We start from the raw sequence: 21,337 nt of genomic DNA, 5'->3' as shown, positions 1-21,337 counted from the left end.
GCTGGGAAGGGAGCAAGGGCTGAAGAGCAAAGCAACCTCCTCCCTTAAGAAGGCTCTGCCGGGGACGGAGGGGTGTGTGTGTGTGGGGCTAAGGGCAGGCCCTGGCGGAAGCCCCGCCTACACCTTCCGCTCACACCTCCCTGCGGCCCCTTCCGCCGCGCATGCGCACAGAGCGGAACGGCCTATTCACGCATCCAAAATGGCGGCTGCGATGGATGTGGACACCCCCAGCGGCACCAACAGCGGCGCCGGCAAGAAGCGCTTCGAAGTGAAGAAAGTGAGACCTGCTGGCGTGGCGCGCTCTACCCGGCCGGTCCCAGCGGGAGGAGGGAGGTCGGGAGCGGCCAGGTGGCCGCGAGCGGGTCGGGGCGCTGAGCCGCTTTCCGCGCCCCCTCACGGAGCCGGGCGTTGCTTCCGCACCGGCACCGCCGTATGAGGGGAGGGGGGGGCGGTGCTTGCGGAGTCTATTGGCGTGTGTCGGGGCCAATGGGTGAGGCGGGTCTCCGCGCGTGGAACGGAGGTTGGCCAATCAGAGGGCGCGACCACGCGGGGAGGAGGAGGGGGAGAGGTGAGGCGGGGCTAGTTCTGGCTGGGCCCCGCCGCCCAGAGCCCAGGGTAATTCCGGGCTTAGGAGCGAGTCGGTGCGCTGCTGTTGCCTCCTCAGTCCCGGCTGCTTTGGCTCAGTTGTCTTAGTGGCCCTACGTGATGTGAAGGGAGCTTTACACGCATTTGTGTGGCTGCTTCTTTTTGTATTCTTCACAAATCAACTCGTAGGTGACCAACAAATGCTGTCTTGTCATCCCGGTTTGCTTTGCTTCCCCCAAACAACCATAATATCCCTCTTTGGCCTAACAACCATAATATCCCTCTTTGACCTACCCTCTCCAGTGTGGCTGCGAGCTGAATGGTGGTGAAAGATCCCAAGTTCACTTCAACGGGGCCCGGAGGTGGTTAGGAGCACTTTGTGGGAGCACTTTTGATATTGTATATTTTTTGCAATGAAAATGATTCAGGAGTCGCTGAGGGGCAAAGTTAGAGGTGATTCTGGTTGTTGGCCCCAGCTGCTCTGAGGGATGATTACTGGGAAAACAGCTACAAACAAGAGAAGTTCCAAACTGAGGATGTGGCGTGAGATGCATTCTTGCCTCCAGATTATGAATTGAAATGCAGATGTTTGCATTTGTATGGCAAAAAAAAAGAGAGTGGGACTAGTATCAATTGTTTCTGAGACTGGAAGGAGACACTGAGTGTGAGAGGTATCTGAGAAAGAATTACTCTGGTGCTGTAAGGTGTGTGTCTTTTAATATCCTAACCTTATCATTTCAGAAAGAAAGAGGATCTTGAGGAATAACGAGGATTTCCATGTGTTATATGTTGAATAAAATTTATGTTTCTCTTTTTTCCCCCCTCACTCTAGTGGAACGCAGTAGCTCTGTGGGCGTGGGACATTGTGGTTGATAACTGTGCCATCTGCAGAAACCATATTATGGATCTATGTAAGTAAATGATGGGGAAGCGTGCTTACAGTTTTGACATGTACAAGATTCACAGTTGAAATTTCCACTGCTCAGGGTGCATTTCAGCAAATCTGGTTTTCAGTTCAGAATGAAGTATTTCGGTAACACTATAAACTCTGTTCTATGTAATGCTCAAGTTCTGCTTTCTGTGTCTGACTGACCAGAAAAGATTCAGGCCACTGAATTTTTGACTCCTCATTCTGCCAAAGCTACTTTGCCTAAATTAGGGTTATAGTGTGGGGAATTCTGTGGCCAGCTAGAGAATCCGTTTGTTATCTATGAAGAGAATAATCTAATGCCTAAACCAACACCAAGCATTGCTAGTACTAATTCACCTTTTTTTTCCCCCCTGTATGGTCCCAACAGTCCTGTTAACAAATACACTTACTATTTAGGAAAACAAAGTGATAGTAGGAGTAAGTATAAAAAATTCTACTGTGAAATAGGTATCCATATATAAAGTCACCGGCTTTGGTCTAATTGAGGATTGGCAATAAGAACAGAGCCATTTTTTTTCCCCCTCAAATCTTTGGCAATATATGGTTGGCACCGTAACTGTCCATGTTCTTTCAATGATAAGATACAGAACACCTTTTAACATCCCCCAGATAGGAAGTCACCTGTACTACTAAAATGGGAGGATTGTGGTACCTCAAAAAGCAAGACCTTCAGTACCTGACAAGGGCTAGTCATGATTTCTTTGTGGTCGCTTTGTTTCACTTTCTTCTTAGTAGCCCTTGCAAGTACAGCTGATGGTAACTTACTGTTAGTGAGCCAATGTGATAATATAAAAGAGCAGGGGAAAAGAAAAAGAGGCTGTGCAGTGTACCATGCAGGGCTGAAAGGGGATTAAGCAAGCTGACTTCTTTGCTTTGAGTCAGATGTGTTCTATTTTGAGCCAGCTGCTGCCTGTCCATCGCTCACTTTATTCTTGATCATTAGAAGAGGAATGGTAGCACTAAAGGCAAGCAGGTGAGAGGAGTGGTTGTGACATGTGCTGAGGACCTCTGACATAGTGCTTTACAGTTAAGAATTGAGGCTGGGTGGAATTGAAAGAATATAGACGTGTTAGGAAGAACATCAAAGGAAGAGAGCACAGGTAACTTAGTTTTTGTTTTGTTTTGCTTTTTGAGTTGCTCAAGCATAACACCTTATTAGTTAGGGCATAATCAATGCTATCAAAAGCCCAAACTGCAAATGACGGACCAAAATTGACAGTATACAGAGTAGAAGCGGTATCTAAATTGGTGTTCTGAGTTCAGCCTTGGCTCTGGATTTACTTACTTCCTTGTTAACGATCATTAATGATGTTAAGCAACATCTTAATTAGATTTTCAAACCGAAGATGTGAAGTGATGGGAAATAGAGAAAAAATTACTAGATTGTGCAGGGAAGAACAACACAAGATTCAGTTTGATAAAGTGCAGGGCAGGAATGTCTCCCTCTCCCACTGATGAGGAGAAACCTTAAAAGGGAAAACATTACAATGGTGATAAGTAACACCAGCCACGCTAATGGAAGATTGTTAACATTATGAAGTCGAGCATCCAAAAGTTAGGATATAACAATGTTAAGGTTTCGTGCAGTCTTGCTAATGCACATACATTACGACTTGGCTGCTAATACTAAGGACAAAGGATTCCCCTGGCCCTCACTATGGCTCATGTTCGGCACATAGAAGGGATGAGTAGATTTTCAGTGGTTTTTGTTCATTTCTGAAAGGGCCCAGAATGTATTTAGATTTTCTTTGTGCAACATCCTTGATTTCTTTCAAGGTTTATTCCCTGCTGCAATGGTTGCAATGGGGCGAGTTTGGGGAATGTTGAGAAACACCATGATCATATAGTGGGTTGTCCTCTAAGTGGAATGTAGTACTGCAAGGTGACTGGTGTGCTTTGAACTGTGTGAAATGTGGCATCAAAATAGTGGACTCTCTCTGATAGAAGATGGAAAGTATCAGTGTGATATTCTGGTGTCACAGAGATGGACAAATTGATTAGAATCCAAAGAAAAAAATCTCAGAGTGATTTGCAGGTTGGTTTATTTTGGCTTTTTGGGAAGAGCAGAACTAAATATATGAGGTTTGCTAAGTCATGTATATATAGTTTGCTAAGTCATAACTAGGAGTGGACAATGATAGCTGTGCACAAATATTTTGAGAGTGATACTCAGATACTCAGCATCATATGAAGGGGTTATAAGTAGAAGGAGTCATGTGACAGTGAGATGGAGGAACCTGGGGGGAATATTCAGATACTTCTTCAACTGAGAAAATTGCATGGAAAAAGTTCTGAAAGCCCTCTGAAGTTTGACAAACCAAGAGCTCATTCTGCATTGTGGAGGTAACAAATGCACTTTAGGTTTCCTAGCCTGGTTATTTGTTTTTTCTGTCTCTGGCATAATACAGTATATGTTGTTAGCCACGGTATGTACATCTTGTTCTGTTCTCCCCAATAACTCAGTATCTTCAGGGTGTAGCTGCAGAAAGCACTGTTTAGAGAGAAGGGGGAATCCCTCAGTGGTTACCTTTACTTAAGCAGAAGCCATTTTGAAGAGCTGTGTCATAAAATTCACTGGTGCAGTGGGCTGTGACTTCAGCTGTATCTCCCCATGTTGAAATGCTTCCATTGCCTCGTTCACATTTATTTACAGGTAATTTGGGTTTCAGCTGTATCTGCCTGCTCTCGCTCTATCAAAAGCAAAGCAGAAGATTAGTTCAGCATTCCTCCAGTTACCACTTCTTTTGGGGCAGCAGCCAATAAGTGTCTCATCTTTCTTCCATAGCCAGAATCATCAGCTTTGATTTTCTGAGGGTTTGTTCATTTTTGTTGCATAAGTCATATGCTGCCCCTTGAAATTAGGCAACTGGGAGACCAGAAGGTGTTTCTGCTTTGGGAATGCCTGCTTTGGACAGCTGAAGATAGTAGTGTGAGCAGTAGTATCTGGCCTGTTCGATGAGGGAGTTAAATCTGAACGTTGAGTTGGGAGGGCCTTACATCACCACAAGAGAACTCTTCCTCAGCTATGTGTGTTTAAGATCATCTGTTCTTTTAGGCTTTGGGGTCTGTTGTCTTTTAGATTATCCTTGCTGGTCAGCACTATTTGCTGACCAGCGTGGAAAGAGGTGAAAAAACCAAAATGAATACATTGTATAATGCATTATTTTCCTGGCTTTCACAGATTTCCTCAGTTAAAGTTTGCGTAACAGATGACTTTTCTTGCTCTTCCTTTCACTACTCATCTTCTCACCATTTTCCCATTAACATATAGACTCATGGCAAGTATTTCAAACTAAAATTATATACCTCAGGATGACTTTATGATACCACGAGTCTATACTGCCATAACAGTAAGACTGTTGTAGCAATACTGAGCAGCAAATTTTAACAAGTGCACCATTCACCAAAATGACTGAAGCTCTTCAAGGCCCTTGAGCATCTTCCTTTTTCTGAGTCAGATTTATTTCTATTGCTAAATGCAATGAAGATTTAAGTAATTAAGACATCAGACTCTTGAGCTGTGTTGGATTTTTTTCTCTCCTTTGGGCAGGCCAAGGTCTGAGCTTTGGATGTCTTGCTTTTGTACATCATATCTTGATGTAAAACATATAATACGGGTTCATTCAAACAATGCAGAACAGTTGTTGCTACTCAGTTTCTTTATACCTCCATCTTATTTTGAATGATTTCTTGTGATTGAGGTTACTCAGTCTCCTTCACATCTCATGAAAAATTGGCTTTTCTCTTATTTTGTTCACCTCCACACCTGAAAGAGTATGGAAAGTGGAGGGGAAAGGATGAATAGGAAAGGAAAAAGTAAAGATCACATACCTCAACTAAAAGCATGGGCTTGAAAGTTATTTTACTAATCTTTGCTTGTGAATCAAACAGAGAACTGGAACTCATTCAGGCCTTTTCTTTGCCAGGAAAACAGATCTGAAAAAAAAAAAAAGCAACAGACCCATGTATCAAGTTCTGAGCCAATCATCTATCAACATGTCTTCTTAAACCTTTTGAGCATGACCTTTAGAAGCAGCATCCTTTAACAGGAAGCTAAATTAAAATATCGGTCACGTAGGTTTGTGCTACTGCTTGTGAAGAAGTTGGAAATGCCTTTTTATGCTTCTGAAGTGTCACCTTAACTGGACCAGAAGTGAATTGGTTGGTCTCTAGAATGGAGAATCCAGTCATTGTTGGTTTTGTTTTCCTGGAGGTGTTCTTCCTTCCTCCTCGTGCTCCTTGTGCTCCAGCTGGCACAAAACTTAAAGCCCAACACAGAACCATAAATAATCTTTGGGATCATCCTAGGCACTGAGCTCTTAGGTGTAAGAAGTTCAAAATATCAGTTTAAAACTTATTTTTTTCTGCTATGTGTTGCTAGGCTGTACTTACCTGTCACGGGGCTATAGAAAGGAGAGAGGAAAACCTCATCGTTATGTGAGCTAATTCATTTGTAAATATAACTGACAAATGTCTGACGAGACTATTAATTTCTGTTTAAAGAAAGAAGGATAAGAAATCTAGGTGAACTTTTCTTCAGGGCTGTGCCATTGCAACTGATTGTCAGGATGGATCCATTAAAGCATAAGAGAACAAGTGAGAAATATTTATCCTTAAAGTATGGAAAGCAGACAGTTGTCACTGATAGATGAGCTAAACTGCTTTTCAGTCTGGAGCTTTGGAATACTAAACATGTAGAAGAAGAAGGGCAGTAGGATGAAATACATTTTAATCTGGTACTTTTAGGAAAGCAGTACTCATGAAAACAGTGGCTCTTGACACTTTCTGTTGTAATAAATGCAACAGAACAGAGAGCTTCCCCCACCTCAGCTTGTTATAATGAAGAAATCTACCAGCTGTTATTGTATGTACATCTTCTACTCCTGCATATGTATGTTTAATCTTTGTTTTTACAGGCATAGAATGTCAAGCAAACCAAGCATCGGCTACATCTGAAGAGTGCACGGTTGCATGGGGTGTCTGCAATGTAAGGGAAACTCTGATTGCTGAGTATATGTGTGGTGATGTTACCCTCTTTTTCATGACAGGGGACAAAGATTGTTCCATAAAATATTTCAGCTGTCTACTGGGAAAAAAAAAGCAAAACAATGCAATTTGTAGTGATCTGTTTAGTAGCATGGATAAAGGAAAAATAACTGAGGAGTGGAAGGTGAAGAGGGATATGTGAAAAACAAGGGAGGAAGATTGGAAGCATAATAGATGTTTAATTTTGAGCAGGATTTCCCTGATCAAGGTGCTGCCTTGAAGCTACACTTTTTTTTTATCTGTCCCCAGATAATAGGATTACTTGGATGGCAGCACGCTTGATTTGTCCTTATGCAGGCTGATTCAAGGAGTCCACGTGGAGTGACTGGGTGGTTTGATTTCCCTTCTAAAGGAAGATGAAATCAGCTCTAGTGTATAATCTCCACTTGTTCTCCACGTCTTGCCATATGCACTCCTTCACACATGGTCCCACTGGCATGTCAACTCAAACTTGCACACATCTGAGCTAGCCTGGACCTGAGCTGGAAGACCTAATTTTCCATACTGGAACGGTAACTACCTGTTCCTTCCCCCATCACCACAGTGCTGTGGGACCAAGTTACAGTGAGATAATACTGGAGTAAGATTGTAAATGTGGCAGTTCTGTCTGTGGAGGATGAGAGTGATTTTTTTACCACGTGAAAATAGTCTAGTGTCAAAATGAAGATTTCTGTGTGCACAAATGGAAGCTTGTTCTTAAGGAGCTGTTTAGGGCATGGAAGAGGGTGCCTGTACTAAACACATCATAGAGATTTTTCTAGTTTTGCAAGTTCATTTATATTCAAGCATTAGTTTGTCCAGAAGATTGGCGGAAAGCTTCAGCATACGTACATACATACGTGCAGTTCTTGCTACTCGCTGTGAAATCTTCTTTGTTGTCTTTCTGATTATGCTTCTTATCAACATCTGCTCTGCCAATTTTAGCAGCTGCTAAACTCTGCATTCTCTCCTTCATCAGAAGTCAGTTGCTTGCCATTGCGTGTACTGTGGAACAGGCACCCTGCTGCTGTTTCCCTCATGCACCATTCCTCTCTGAAAATGTAGATCAGTTCCTTGGGGTTTGCCAGTGAGCTGCCCCATCAGTCCTCCCCACCTTTGTCTGCAAATTATTGCTCTTTTCTTACCATGGTGCTTTCTGTGGTAAGGTGTAATTTTTACATTGAGATATGTCTGTGTGTTCTGAAGTATGATGTGCTTTGGACTTTCTCTTCCAGCACGCTTTCCACTTCCACTGCATCTCTCGCTGGCTCAAGACTCGCCAAGTATGCCCACTGGACAACAGGGAATGGGAGTTCCAAAAGTAGGTATCCTGCACAGATTTCAAGATAAAAAATCCACTTGTCTTTCTGCTGATAGAAATGAGTATCAGATATGTGGATACTCTCACATTTGTGGTCTTGCATGTTGGGAAAGGTTTGTTTCCACCTGGCTGTTTGATCTCACTTCCCTTAATGACCTGTGTGAAGTGAGCTCTGAAGGAAGCCCAGGTAGTTGTGGTGGATGTGGATGTTGTTAAAAGGTACTGGTTTCTATTGACGTTCTCTCTAAAGAACAGTAAGCAGAAAAATGGAATTAACAGAAAGTGGAGCCTTGGATGAGTTCTGTACTGCCCTGTGAGCTGTTTGGGTTTAGAAAATGACCTGAATTATGCTGCTTGTGTTCCAGAGAATTTATACAGAAGTCTTATTAGATCCCTCTGTATTGCAGTGATTTGTTTTGTAATTCTAATAGGATCAGAGATGAATACAGCTGATTTCCTAGTATACTGAAAGTAGATGTCCACATAGCCTTTGTCACAGCCTTGCCCCATTTATTCTTTGTTTAAACATTCTTTTTTGTTTTGCTTTGCATTCTTCAAAGTTCTGTTATTGGAATAAGAATGGGAGGTAAAGGGATGTGGTTTTGAGGGGTAATTGTACTTTGACAGCAGTTAGGAGGTTTGTTACTTGCTTTGTGCTGGGTAATTTATCCTTTAGTCTTAACTGTGAATTCACCTTTTTTTTTTCCTCCTTTTTTAAAGCATATTAATTCTAACCAGTGGTTTGATGTTAGGATGTTTTAGTGAATACTTCATGAAAACTGAACCCTTGTTGCCTGGCTGGTGACTGATGTTGCATGGACAGTATTATGAGCAGTGGGGGCATGAATGAATATCTTCTGATGAGTGCTCAGTGATAAGTCCAGGGATGTCACAGTCTTTGGCCTCATTTGCACTCAGGTTATATATGAAGTGGGATTCAGGGCAAAAGATGAGGATACCAAAGGTCTTTTGCTTATGAAAACCTGGGGAATCACAAATGGTCTCCCATCTAACTAATATCCAAGTAGACTTTTCAGGGAATTGAAGTGTGGAGAACTTTGTAAGGCTTTCATAGCATAGCATTTCACCTTCATCTGATTTACGTGCAGATCGGTTTGTGGTAGAACAAGTCTGTCCAAACGAGTGCTATTATTGAACATATTTTTGAAGAATTAATGTATTTCTGTGTTTGCAGGTACGGACACTAGAGATGATCACCATACTCCGTATGTTGTCAGCCTCTGTTGTTTGTGTCACTATGGATTTGTCTTGGTAACTCAACAAATCACTAATGTATACATTCTTCTTTAATCTTAATTTTGCCCTATTGTGTACCATTGAATAAAATCTTGCAGGAGCTCCCCATCTAAGTTTTTGTCTTTCTTTCATAAGTCAGTGAATGAAAAGACTCATCATGGAGTGCCGTGGACACAGGACATGGCCCCAGCTAAGTGTAGTTCATGCAGGTAGCATTCGTGTGGACGTGCTGGATTGAAATAATGATTTGTACGGTTAGTGGTTCGCATCATTATTAGAAACTACTCTCTATTGCTTCTGCTCTTTAGTTTGACTAAACCAGATCCCCTATGGAGGAAAATTTCATTACCTGTTCACAGTTCCATGCATTTAGCTTTGCAGACATTAACTAAATGTTAGATTTTATCAGTGGTCATAAAACACTTTGGTGTGTCAGGTGAAAGTGCACTTGGGAAATTCACCTGCAAGACTGACTGTGGAGCTAAAAATGAGCAGTGTATGAACAAATTCACTCTGTGCTGACTTTCTGCTGGTATTATCTCGGTTCAAGCCCTACTCATAGTACTTACTGGCCAGATGTTGTTACTCTGAAAACTACATCACTACATCATCATTTGGTACTTGCTGTGCTCGATGGTATCCTCGTTGCATCAAAATTTGGTCCCTGTGTTGACAGCCTCAGCAGTTGCCGGGAGCCTGAACAAGGTCGGAGCAATTCTTCCTGTTACTGAAGGCTGTGGCACTTCATGGCAGCAATGGTAGATCCAATAAAATTCTTCTGTTGGTTGTTCATGATACTACCTTTTGATCAACATGCTTTTCCTACTTGTTGAGGACAGGAGATTTGATAGCTGATGTTTAATGTTAATGTAGCAAAGTGATAAGGAATAAAAATGGTCATAGCCATGTTAAACACCATTCCCTGGAGTGTGAACTCCCCATTGAATGCCCTGAGCGTGTGTCTGAATTTCAGATGTCTCTCATTATGACAGGCCATTTTGTTTAGTGTTGGGTTTCTCAGGACCTGAAACCCAGATGCTCACTGATCAGAGAATTCACTTCCTCAAGATCTTTATTTTGGGTCCAATCACATCATCCTGCTTTGTCCACCTTTAGCACTGCCCTGAGTGTATTTTCTTGGCTGGACAGACACCATGAGCGCAGGCATTTCCCTCTGCTTTGTGGGTTTTCAGCTGTTACCAGTCAAAGCATCTCCGCTGCTGGTTCTCCTACAGCAAAGGCTTGGTCTCTGTGGCTACCCAAGGTACAGCATGTGGCTGCACAGTTTTCAGCAGTGGCATAAAGTGAAGGTAAGAGGGATTTGTTATATCCAAATAGAGCAGTTGGCAATTCTGGCATTTCCACTACCTCCTGCAGAAGTCTGGGGAAAGGATAGGTTTGTGACTGCTCTGGGTGGCACTGTGCACGTAGCTCACGTGGGGGAGCCTTGAGGGCTGCTCCAGCTGCACTGTGATGTGGAACTCCAACCACACGTACAATAATATGGCTTGGAGAAGAAACATCAAATGCATTTGAACATTCTAATGCAATTAACAGCAGCTGATTCTGGGAAGGATCTATCCAGGCATGGAGACTGCCTGCTCTCCTGCTGGATTTACCCCCTCCCAGACCTGCAGCAGCACAGGGTTTGCCCAGTCACAACTACGAACGTGTTAGCAGTGCAGGTATCACAACTGAAGTGGGACTGCAGAGCTGCATGGCCATGGCCTGTCTAGACTTTCTGTTCATAGGAACGTGTGTTTTCAGCTGATCTGCCACAGGTGGGTGACTCTAGATCATTTCAGCGCATTGGTGGTGCCTCAGAGAACGTGTTACATTCTGGCTGTGTGCCTTCCTTGGTTGTTCTTGTCTCTGTCTTCTGCTGCTGCATCTTGAGTGGGTGCTGATGGACATTAAGGGAGGATTTCTCCAGAGCACAGCCTGTTCAATATCATTTTCGTCCCCTCTTCCTCTTCCGTGTCCTAAAAGACATCAGCTACAGCGCAAAGTGAAACACGCATTTGTCTCAGTGTGTTGAGGGGGGTGGCATTTCCTTGGAGTGTTCTTTTCATCCCAGTCATATTAGATACATCAGAGTGAATCATGTTGACATTTTATACATGAAACGTTATGATATTTTAATGCAAAACATGGGGTTATTTTTCATGTTTTGGATACCTCCCCTGCCTGTATTTCAGTATTGTGGCTTTTTTGATGGGTGTCTGTTCACCACAACCCAGCTCGCAGCTGCAGCCCTCTCTGCAAAGCGTGAGTTCAGTTTTGTGTAGTTCTAGCATGTCAGTCACTGCATTTCTCACATGCACACAAAAAACCAGCCTTCCCTTGTGTTTGGGTTTGGGGATGAGCCCTGGAACCCCTCTGCTGCATGGCAGGCAAATGGCAGCCACCTCCCTGCCAACCCCCAACATTTTGGGCTCATGCCCCAGGGATGATGTGCAGGATGCAGCCCGTTGGATCTATGATGCTCCTCCATGTTTGCCATATAGAGCTGATACTCCTGAGCAAAGAGAGTGACCTCTGCCCATCTCCTTTCTGCTGCCTATAAATCACATTAGAGTATATCAAAGCCCTGAGCTGTCAGCACTACCTAGATGTAAATACTGCAATTATCCTAAGTAAAATGAACAGTTTATCAGACTTCCTGTGTTGAATCTTTTTATTACAGGCTTTTTTTTTTTTTTTTTCCCTTCTATTTTCTTTCCATCACAGATTTAATTTGCCACAGACTATAGACACTGGGTAATAAATCTCCGAGTTCCAAACACCACCTGACACTGTGAGCAGCAAACTGACTGCCTCTCAGAGGTTTGTTTTGCAGAAGAGAAGGCCCTCCATTGCAGTCTATGGGCATGGCACCTCAGCTTACAGGTGGTGAGTGAAAAAGAGGGTCTGTGTTCCCCTTACCAGGATTACAGAACAGTTGGGTCGGAAGGGAGCTCAAAGCCCACCCAGTCCCACCCCGTGCTGTGGGCAGGGCTGCCACCCCCCAGCTCAGGCTGCCCAGGGCCCCATCCAACCTGGCCTCGAACCTCCAGGGATGGGGCACACACAGCTTCTTGGGGCCTCAGGAATGAGCTTTTCCTTGCACACAGCTCCGCACTCCAATAGGAAGCAAGTGGTGTCATTGCTATTCTCCCTGCGGGGCGTGGAGCTGTGGGTTGGTCTTGTGTTTTTCCTTCCTTCCCTCTCCGTCTGCTCCGTGCATTTCCAACAGCTCCTCTTCCCCTTAAAGGTGATTCAGGAAATGAAAGATGACAAAAGCAAACTCATCCTAATAGCCTGCCTTGGCCGAGACAAACTAGGGATACAGCTCTGTTATTATCATGAGCTGGAACGCAAAGCTATGTTCTTCATTAGCAGGAATGACAACAAAATAACAGCCCATAATGTTGGCAAGGGCAGAGCCAGAACTAAAATATCACATCCAAAATAGAAGAACTGGAATAAATTCCTTGACAGAGTCCTAAAATATTTCTTTTCTTGAACAAAACAGTCTCAGAAAGCTACAACAGTTTGCGAGAGGCTCCTTGAGAGGGGCAGCATTAGGCAGCATCTGACTGCAAGGCGCTGGGCTGCTGCCTCCCACGTCCCAGGAGATGCCACCGGGCAGAGCCAGGCAGCACTTAATGCTGATATTTCCCTGACATGTGAGTGCTTAAAAGCTGGAGGCTGAGCAAGGATGGGGCTGAAACTACCAACTAAGGTCGGTTTGCACTGTGAGCAGGCCACAAATCTGGGACTAGGACTGTTCCTGAGCTTGTATTTTCATTCCTGACCACTGTAAAAGCTGAGCTGAGCAGCTGCGGGTGGAGTAAGGTAAGAGTAGGCTGAATTCCTTATCACAGTGCTATCATAACTCGGTTGGCTATTGGATCTGCACAGGCTCTCAATACAGTTTCTAAAGCCTTTCCACTGTCCCTCTGTACTCAGCTCTGGTGAGGCTGCAACTCAAGTGCTGTGCTCAGTTCTGGGCCCCTCACTGCCAGAAAGACATGGAGGCCCTGGAGCGTGTCCAGAGAAGGACAGCGGAGCTGTGAGGGGTCTGGAGCACAAGTGTCATCGATGGGGAGCGGCTGAGGGAAATGGGGTTGGTCAGGCTGGAGGAGAGGAGCTCAGGGGAGGCCTCAGTGCTTTCTATATCAACCTGAAAGGAGGCTATGGCAAGGTGGGGTCAGCCTCTTCTCCCAAATAACAGCAATAGGATTAAGGGGAATGGCCTCAGTTTGCACCAGGAGAGGTTCAGGTTGGTATTAGGAACAATTTCTTCTCAGAAAGTAGTGCTGCACTGTGACAGGCTGCCCAGGGAGGTGATGGGGTCACAGTGGCTGCAGATGTTCAAGAAAAGAGTAGATGTCACACTGAAGGATGTGGCCTAGAGTGGTGGTAGTCATGGGCTAATGGTTGGACTTGATGATCTTAGTGGTCTTCCAACCTTAATGATTCCATGATTCGACAGTTATTCATAACTTCTGTCAAGGATGGCATTCCCTGTCTGGATGTGGAGCAGCTCCTCCAAGGTGGTTGTGCAGGCATCACCTTCTCTAGAGAGATTTCACAAGGAAGTACAAATACAAGGACAGAAAACAGAAAGATCTGCTATAAAATCTGCCTATCTCTGAATGAAGAGCAGTGTGCATATCTGCTCATAACAAAGTGATATCCTTCAATTTTGTTCCAGATTTTCCATCTCTCTTGGGCTATCTTTGCATCTTCAGTATGGCACCACAGAAGATTGCAAATGTCCACTAAGATCATCTACTCCAACCATCCACCCATCTAGCGCAGCCATCTGTCCCTAAATCCCCCATAAGCAGACCTGAAAGCAGCATTTACGGTACCTCCAACATCTAAAAGCTCTTCTTGTTCCTCAGTCTAGTAGGAAAATCTTACAGAGCAGCTCTTCTCACAGCCCCTAAAGTGAGGAGCCCCCCAATCCCATAGATTATTTCCATAATTTGTTTCTCTCCACACCTCTGCTTTGGGTCCAACTGTAGTATGACCCAGGCAGAGGCTGACTGAAGAAGGCAATGCAATGGGCACATACCAGAATGGATGTACCTCGAGATATTTAATGCAAAGCATGTCTTCACATTGAATGGTGGTCAAAGGAGCAGCAGGAATGGAAATAGGCAACAAGGCCTTGCTCTGCATTCTTGAAAATACTGTGCATGGCAAGGTGAGCTGGAATCTCAGAACACCCATGCTTTCTTCTTCTGACTCTCTAGTCTCTCCTTTTGGTCGGCTTTCCCATGGAAAGAACAACCTCGGCAGCACAGGATTAGAGATGGTTACTCAGAGCCCACTGTGCTCTGGGGAGAAGAACTGCAGTGCAAACATTTCTATTAATTGTGGTAAACAGATGTGGTAATCAGTTGGTGTTTGTGTGTGTTTGGGTTGCTTTCTAATGTTGGTGATTAAAAATAAATTAGTCTTTGGTGACTGCATATTAGAAAGAGGAGATAAGGCAGGGAAGTTTCTACACAGAGTCACAGTGAAACCAAAAGCAATTAATCCGTGACTTCCCATCCAGAGCTGCATCCTAGACAGCCTCTTCTCTTGATGGCATAACTGTGGCAGTGGACAAGGGATGAGCCATTGATGTCATCCCTCTGGACATCAGTAAGGCCTTTGACAGGGCACTCTGGAACATCCTCCTCTCCAAATCAGGAAGGTACGGGTTTAGTGGGTGAACTATCTGGTGAATGAGGAGCAGGCTGTGAGACTATACCCAAAGAGCAGCCTCAGTGCCTCAGTGTCTGGATGGAGGTCAGTGATAAGTGGCGTCCCTCAGAGGTCAGTACGGGGACTGATGCTCTTCAATACCTTCATCAGTTACATCAGCAGTGGGATTGAGTGCACCCTCAACAAGTTTGCAGATTACACCATGTGTAGACACACTGGAGGTGGAATGCACCCAGAGTGACCTAGACAGGCTCAAGCAGTAGCCTAAGAGAACCCCATGAGGTTCAACAAAGCCAAGTGTAAGGTCTGCACCTGGGTTGTGGCAACCCTCATTATGAGTACAATGTAAGGAAGGAGCCCAGCACTGACAAAAAGGACTTGTGGGCACTGGTGGATGGCAGATGAACATGAGCCAGCAATGTGCCCTCACAGCCCAGAGAGCCAACTGTGTCCTGGGCTGTATCCAAAGCAGTGAGGTCAGCAGGCAGAGGGAGGTGATCCTGCCCCACTGTTCTGTGCTTTCAACCTGTAACGATTTCTGTCTTTGGCTTTTCCTTCCCTTGTGCCCTCTTGTGCTGGGTGAACACATCCATCTGTGACAAACCCCCTGCTCCTGGAGCCCTGTTTCCTTCCTGGTGCCACACCAAGGCCATCACAGCGGGCATGGATACACCAACATCACTGCTACTTTGACATGCACATCCCTGGGGTATTCAGAGTAGGTGACTGAGGTGGTCCCATAGAGGCATGGTTTAGAGCTATAGAGGCAATCAGAATGCTCTGCTAAAGGCTTCCAGGTGCATCATGCCCTGGAAAATTAATGAATGTATCAACATTTTAGGCAACGAAACGTCTTAAAACATGATGCTGAATGTTCTCAATAGAAAGTAGTTGGACTTGGTAATCTCAAAGGTCCTTTCCAACCTAATGATTCTGTGATTCTAAGATCTTCTCCATGGGAATAACTTCAACTTAAAGCAGATCAGTTCTTGGGGCCTTGTGATAAGAACCCCAGGGAAAGCCATCATGGTGGCAGACAATTTTCAGCTCCCAGGAAGGATAAAAACACAGCAAGCAGTTAGCAGATCGCTCATTTTGCCATCAGTACACATGCCTTCTTGCATGGAAGGGTTTCCCTACTGTCCCTAGGGCATTCACAACCCCTGTACCCTGCTGGTATATAAGCATCTCTGTAATAGAGGAACTCTCTGGATCCTGCTGCTTTAAATTACTCACTTCCTCTTATTATCTTCTTCTTCTTCTTTTTTTTTTTTTTAATTCTTCCTTGCGCAAGTGAAAGTACTTTGCCTGCTCTTGCAAGATCAGCTATGCCTACTCTTTCCCCGGGACAGACAGGCAGTGTTAGGACCAGGAGGCAACAAAGGGTTTTACTACCAGTGCAAACACAAAGCCCTTTGCACAGCTGTGTGCCCTACAGTACAAAATACTGAGGTGACAAAACTGTTCAGATTTTGGCATTTCAGCAGCCAGCACCAATTACTCCTGGTCTGGATGCCCTCCTGCCACCATTGCTACATCCTCTCTTATTGTCCCATGATGGCATCATCAGCAGAGACAATGTAGAGTCACAAGGGCTCTGCTCTTCCCATGGCACAATGTTCTGAGCCTGTTTGGGGCCGTGGAACAGAGCCAAGGGTTTATCAAATGACAGCAGCCTGGTAGGACGGACAGTCTCTGAATAGAATCATAGAATCATTAAGGTTGGAAGAGATCACTAAGATCATCTAGTCCAACCATCAACCTATCACTGGAGGGCTTATGGAGGGTCTCCAGGCTTTTTAGGGGAGTTTCAGGTCACCCTCAGATCCATGCCATTTTGTGACAACAGCATCTGCTGCTGTTGAAAACTGCTGTTCTTGAGACACAAAGATATTCAAAGACTCCGAAAGCAATAAACTAAAGTAACATGGGCCATGGAGACAGCCCCACTTGGAACAGCACCAAGACAGGGACCACTGGGTTGCTGTGACGTGAACTTGAGGGGCAGCTGAAAACTCCAGCGAGTTCAGCAAGCTGTTCACATGCTCTCCACACTGTGTTTAAAACAGCCATGGGGCCACGATATTTACTCAAGGACTGGACTGCAGCATCCCTGCTTTGTCCTGATCCCAAAAGTGAACCCAGACAAGGGTACAAGGGAGCAAACGCTCATTGAGATCTCTCACCAGCAGCTGTCTGCAAGCCAGATTATATCCCTGCTTCATATGTGTGGATGGGAAATGTGTCCTCCTCCTGCACAGTGCCCACTAGGCCTAGAATGGATTAGTGTCACACCCATGGGTACCCATACCCACAGTGGGGTCAACCCCAACCACAGCTATCGCTGTCCACTCCTGGGAGTCCTGCTAGTTATGTCTCTGTCCAATTACACAGTGCTTTGGAGTGGTCCAACAAAAGAGATGTTAGCAGCTTGAGACAGACCTGAAGCAAAGAAGGGCGAGTAAAAGATGGTTGTTTTTATGGTTGGAGAAGGGTTATTTGGAAGAAGAAACTAAACAAAACAAAATGAAAAAAAACAACACTGTGATAATTGATTGCTTTGTCCTGAATTCAACTGTGGTTCTTCCAATTCCCTCACATGAAAATGAAGTGTAAATTGGGATTTTGAAATTGACAGCTTCTATCTGCAATACTGAGACAAAGTGCTGAGCTCTGCCCCTAGATCATTGGGTGGGGTGGTACTCCCAGTATGGGATCCTGAACCTGAAGGGAGGTTGTGGTGAGAAGGAGGTCAGCCACTTATCCTAAGTAACAGCAGTAGGACAAAATTGTTGGCCTTATGTTGCACCAGGAGGTTCAGGTTGGATATTAGGAAAGATTTCTTCTTGGAAAGAGCGGTGCTGCAGTGGCACAGGCTGCCCAGGGAGGTGGTGCAGTCACCGTCCCTGGAGGTGTTCCAGAACCGTGTGGATGTGGCACTGAGGGACGTGGGCAGGGGGCATGGTAGGGATGGTGAGCAGAACCCAGTGGCAAAGCAATGGCCTGGGAGGTTTTATTGTTTTTCTCCTGGATGCTGAATGAAGCCCTTTTGTGAACAGCTATTGTTTACATTCTTCCTAACAAAAGTTGGGATTTCCTCTGATGCCAGCAGCCTTGTCACCGATGTGTACAGCCAGCCAGATGCTCAGAAAAGATTTTAAATAGCGTCTGAACCAATGTGAGCATGCTCAGTGCTTGCAGCAACAGCATCCTGAAATCCAAAGCCACTGGGACAGGAGGAGGCTCCTCGTCTCTGCCAAGCAATCTTGTGTACAGAGACCAAGCACCCAGCACAGCTTCCTGCAGACCTCGGGCCAGGGGCTGTTTGCACATCTTCAAAGCACCTGCTGACATCCCTCCACTCAGATGAGCCCCTAATGTGTGGGGTGAGATCTTTTCCATAGGGACTGCAGACACCAGGTTCCCAGCACTTGGATTTTGTCCATAAAATTGGAAGGTTTCTCAAAACCCGTTAGTGAAGCACCTAGGAAGCCATTTGCCTCTTAAGCAGCTTTATTTAAGAATTTCTTTCCATCTCAGAAGACCAAATCTCAGAGCACTGTGCCCTGCTCTGCCACTGAAGACCTTGTGGAGTCTCCTCTGCAGACATTCAAGACCCACCTGAATGCTTTCTTGTGCGACCTACTCTACGCAACCTGCTTTAGAGGGGGAGTTGGAACAGATGATCCCCAGAGCTCCCTTCAGTTCTGTGATTCTGTGCCACTGGCTGTGCAATGGCGATGCAATTTGGTACTACCTGCATCAATCCCAGGGGACAAAGTGAAGATTTTTCTCTATCTCTCCATTATGTGCTCCAAGGAACACGGTGACAATGACACAGACTTGATACCACATTGATGAAAACTCTGCTGGAATCATTAAAAAATAAATGAACATCACTGTGGACCTCAAAAAAGTCCTGAAAGTTCTTTTTGCAGTGTATCACTTCACCTAAAAACATCCAGTAGCAATTCAACTTAAAATCATTAAAAACATCAAAGCTCCCAAATCATTTCCAATGGAAATAGGTGGACAACGGCCTGATGGTAAAACTGCATGCAGTCACCATAGCGACGGGGCTTCTGAAAGGATGCAGAGAGCATCGCCAGCATCCACAGCGTATGGAAGAGCACAAACGGCCGAAATGGGGGCTGGGGCAGGCAAGGATTTGATGATTACAGACTTGGAGCATCTCCCATATGAGGAAAGGCTGAGAGACCTGGGACTGTTCAGTCTGGAGAAGAGAAGGCTGAGGGAGGATTTCATCATTGTTTATAAACATCTAAAGCTTGGGAGCCAAGCTGATGGGCCCAGACTCATTTCAGTGGTGTGTAGCAGAAGAACAAGGGGAGAAACTGCAACGCAAGAAGTTCCACTCTAACACAAGGAAGAACATTTTCAGTCACTGGAACAGGCTGCCCAGAAAGGTTGTGGAGTCTCCTTCTTTGGAGATATCCAGGACCCATCTGGACACCTGCTTTAGCATAAGGATCGGTCTCAATGTTATCTCTAGAGAACCCTTCCAAAACCTGCAATTCTGAGATTCTGTGGCCTCTTTGCTGCCCACCTCACCAAAAGATGAACTGGGGGAACCTGGAGACCGCAGATCCCCATGGTGAACCCTCTAGAGATGTATCTGCAGCAGAGCTGCTGGTCATCCAGGCTGGGGAAGAGACCTCATCACCAAAATGGATCTTCGCCATCTTGAATTTCAACCTGAGTGAGCCCAGAAGAACTTTAAAAAATATATTTAAAAATGAGCAGAAGCTCATTTCTTCATTTAAAAATGAGAAGAAATGATGGCTATTATCTCAAGTTATCTTCTGGTGGTTAATTTGGGGGGTTAAAAGGGAGCAAAGGAATTCCTCTCCACATTAAAAGGACAAGGAGAAGAGGAGACAAGGGAATCTGCAGGCCAGTCAACTCAACCTCAACTTTCAGGTTTAAAAAAAAAAAAAAAAAAAATCTGGAACAAATAATGTGCTCATTTGTAAATTTCTAGGAGACAGCAACAAGAGAAGCAGGCAGCTTGGGTTTGTCAACAGCAAACCCTGCCAACCCAACCAAACTGCCTTCCAAGAGAGAAGAGCAGGCACTGTGGATGAAGAAGAAGCTCCAGATGTGGTACAGCCCAGATGCTCAAGTGATGAGCCCCTACACAAGGCAGAAAAACTTGTTGGATGAAACCAGGTGGCAAAACTCTGCATTGTTTCAGTCTGTAACAGTGGCTCACATTCAACATGAAAGGTTGAACTGAGTGAGGATCAGTCAGGACCAGCTCAGGTGCACAACCATGCACTGGTTTCATATAAATCAGATGCTTTCTGGAAGAAAGATGAGGTTTGTTAAAGCTGCAGATGACCCAAAGCTGTGTCAGGTTGCAAGTAACACAGATAACTGTTGGGAAAATAATATAAAAGAGGTTTTATGCAATAAAATAAGACATTCAAATTTCATGTGTGCTTACTAATAACATCTTGGGAAGACTGAATATACATATAGATGAGATCGGTCTAAATCCTTATAGTTACATATCTCCCTAAATCAGGAAATTGCTTCCTACTGGAGCACTGTGGAGAGCTCGCCTCCTGATTTGTGCTGTCTCTGCAAAAGGGGAACCAAAACGTCTTTTATTTTACATTTTCATTTCTTATTTTGAAGGGCTCCGTTTTGCCTCAGGTGCACTATAACTCGCATTAGTGACAAAGAAATGTGAAAAGCCTTCACTGCATTACCCACAAGCCTGGAGCTTCCATCAGCTGGGAATTCTAAGACATTCTGAACTTTGTGCTGGCTGCTGTGGTAAGAAAACAGGCACAGAGCAGACTAGGGCTGTTCCCAAGAAAAACTTATTGCTCAAACACAAGTGTTCACAACTGATCCACTAACCCCTCAGGCTGACCTTCATAGAAATTATACCTATTCAAATGATAACAACATGGAAAGCACGGCTCTTGGTATCACATATTCTCCAAAATAACACCACCAGAACCATGTTTCTGTCTTGCACTGGGTAACTCATGCAGGAAGACAAATTGGACTTGAGCAAAGGTTCTCACCATGGTGCAAAAGACTGCTCAGGGACCATGTCAGACACAATGAAGAAGACTCCAGTGCTGCATTCAACACAACAGAGTTCAAAAATAACTTTTAGCTTTAAAGAAGAAGTGTTAAAGGAAAATTACTGTGGAGATAAGTATCATCTTTACATCCCAAAGCAGAGGTAGAACGAGGTTACTGCAGCTTGGCAAAGAATCCAAGCAGGAGTGGAGGCCACGTTTCCCTAAGACCTACACCTTCCACAACATACATTCTTCATTGGTGGAGTCACTGCATCTGCTGGAAAGCTCAGCCTAGAAGGAGTCACTCTCACCCTCAAAGTGTCCTTAGATGAGATTAAATCTTAAGTGGTATCTTCAGTGGCACCTTTGGAAATCACTTGGATGGACTGATATATAATTTGATGACCAGATTGTTTGAAACTTTTGATTTATGTGTATCTTAATCATGATATT

General features: G+C 44.6%; 1 protein-coding gene across 1 annotated transcript; it reads left to right on the top strand.

Annotated features, from left to right (window-relative positions):
* The first annotated feature begins 177 nt into the window (after positions 1 to 177).
* RBX1 (ring-box 1) lies at positions 178 to 9,227 on the top strand. Its single transcript, XM_015860785.2, has 5 exons — positions 178 to 277; positions 1,418 to 1,496; positions 6,433 to 6,503; positions 7,777 to 7,862; positions 9,058 to 9,227. The coding sequence occupies exons 1-5, from the start codon at positions 200 to 202 to the stop codon at positions 9,068 to 9,070; spliced, it is 327 nt and encodes a 108-aa protein (XP_015716271.1). The 5' UTR covers positions 178 to 199; the 3' UTR covers positions 9,071 to 9,227.
* The last annotated feature ends 12,110 nt before the right edge of the window (positions 9,228 to 21,337 follow it).

The sequence above is a fragment of the Coturnix japonica genome, chromosome 1, assembly GCF_054131305.1.
Source record: "Coturnix japonica strain WE chromosome 1, WE-NBRP24, whole genome shotgun sequence".
In the NCBI taxonomy this organism is placed as follows: Eukaryota; Metazoa; Chordata; class Aves; order Galliformes; family Phasianidae; genus Coturnix; species Coturnix japonica.
This window is presented reverse-complemented; position numbering and strand designations above follow the sequence as displayed.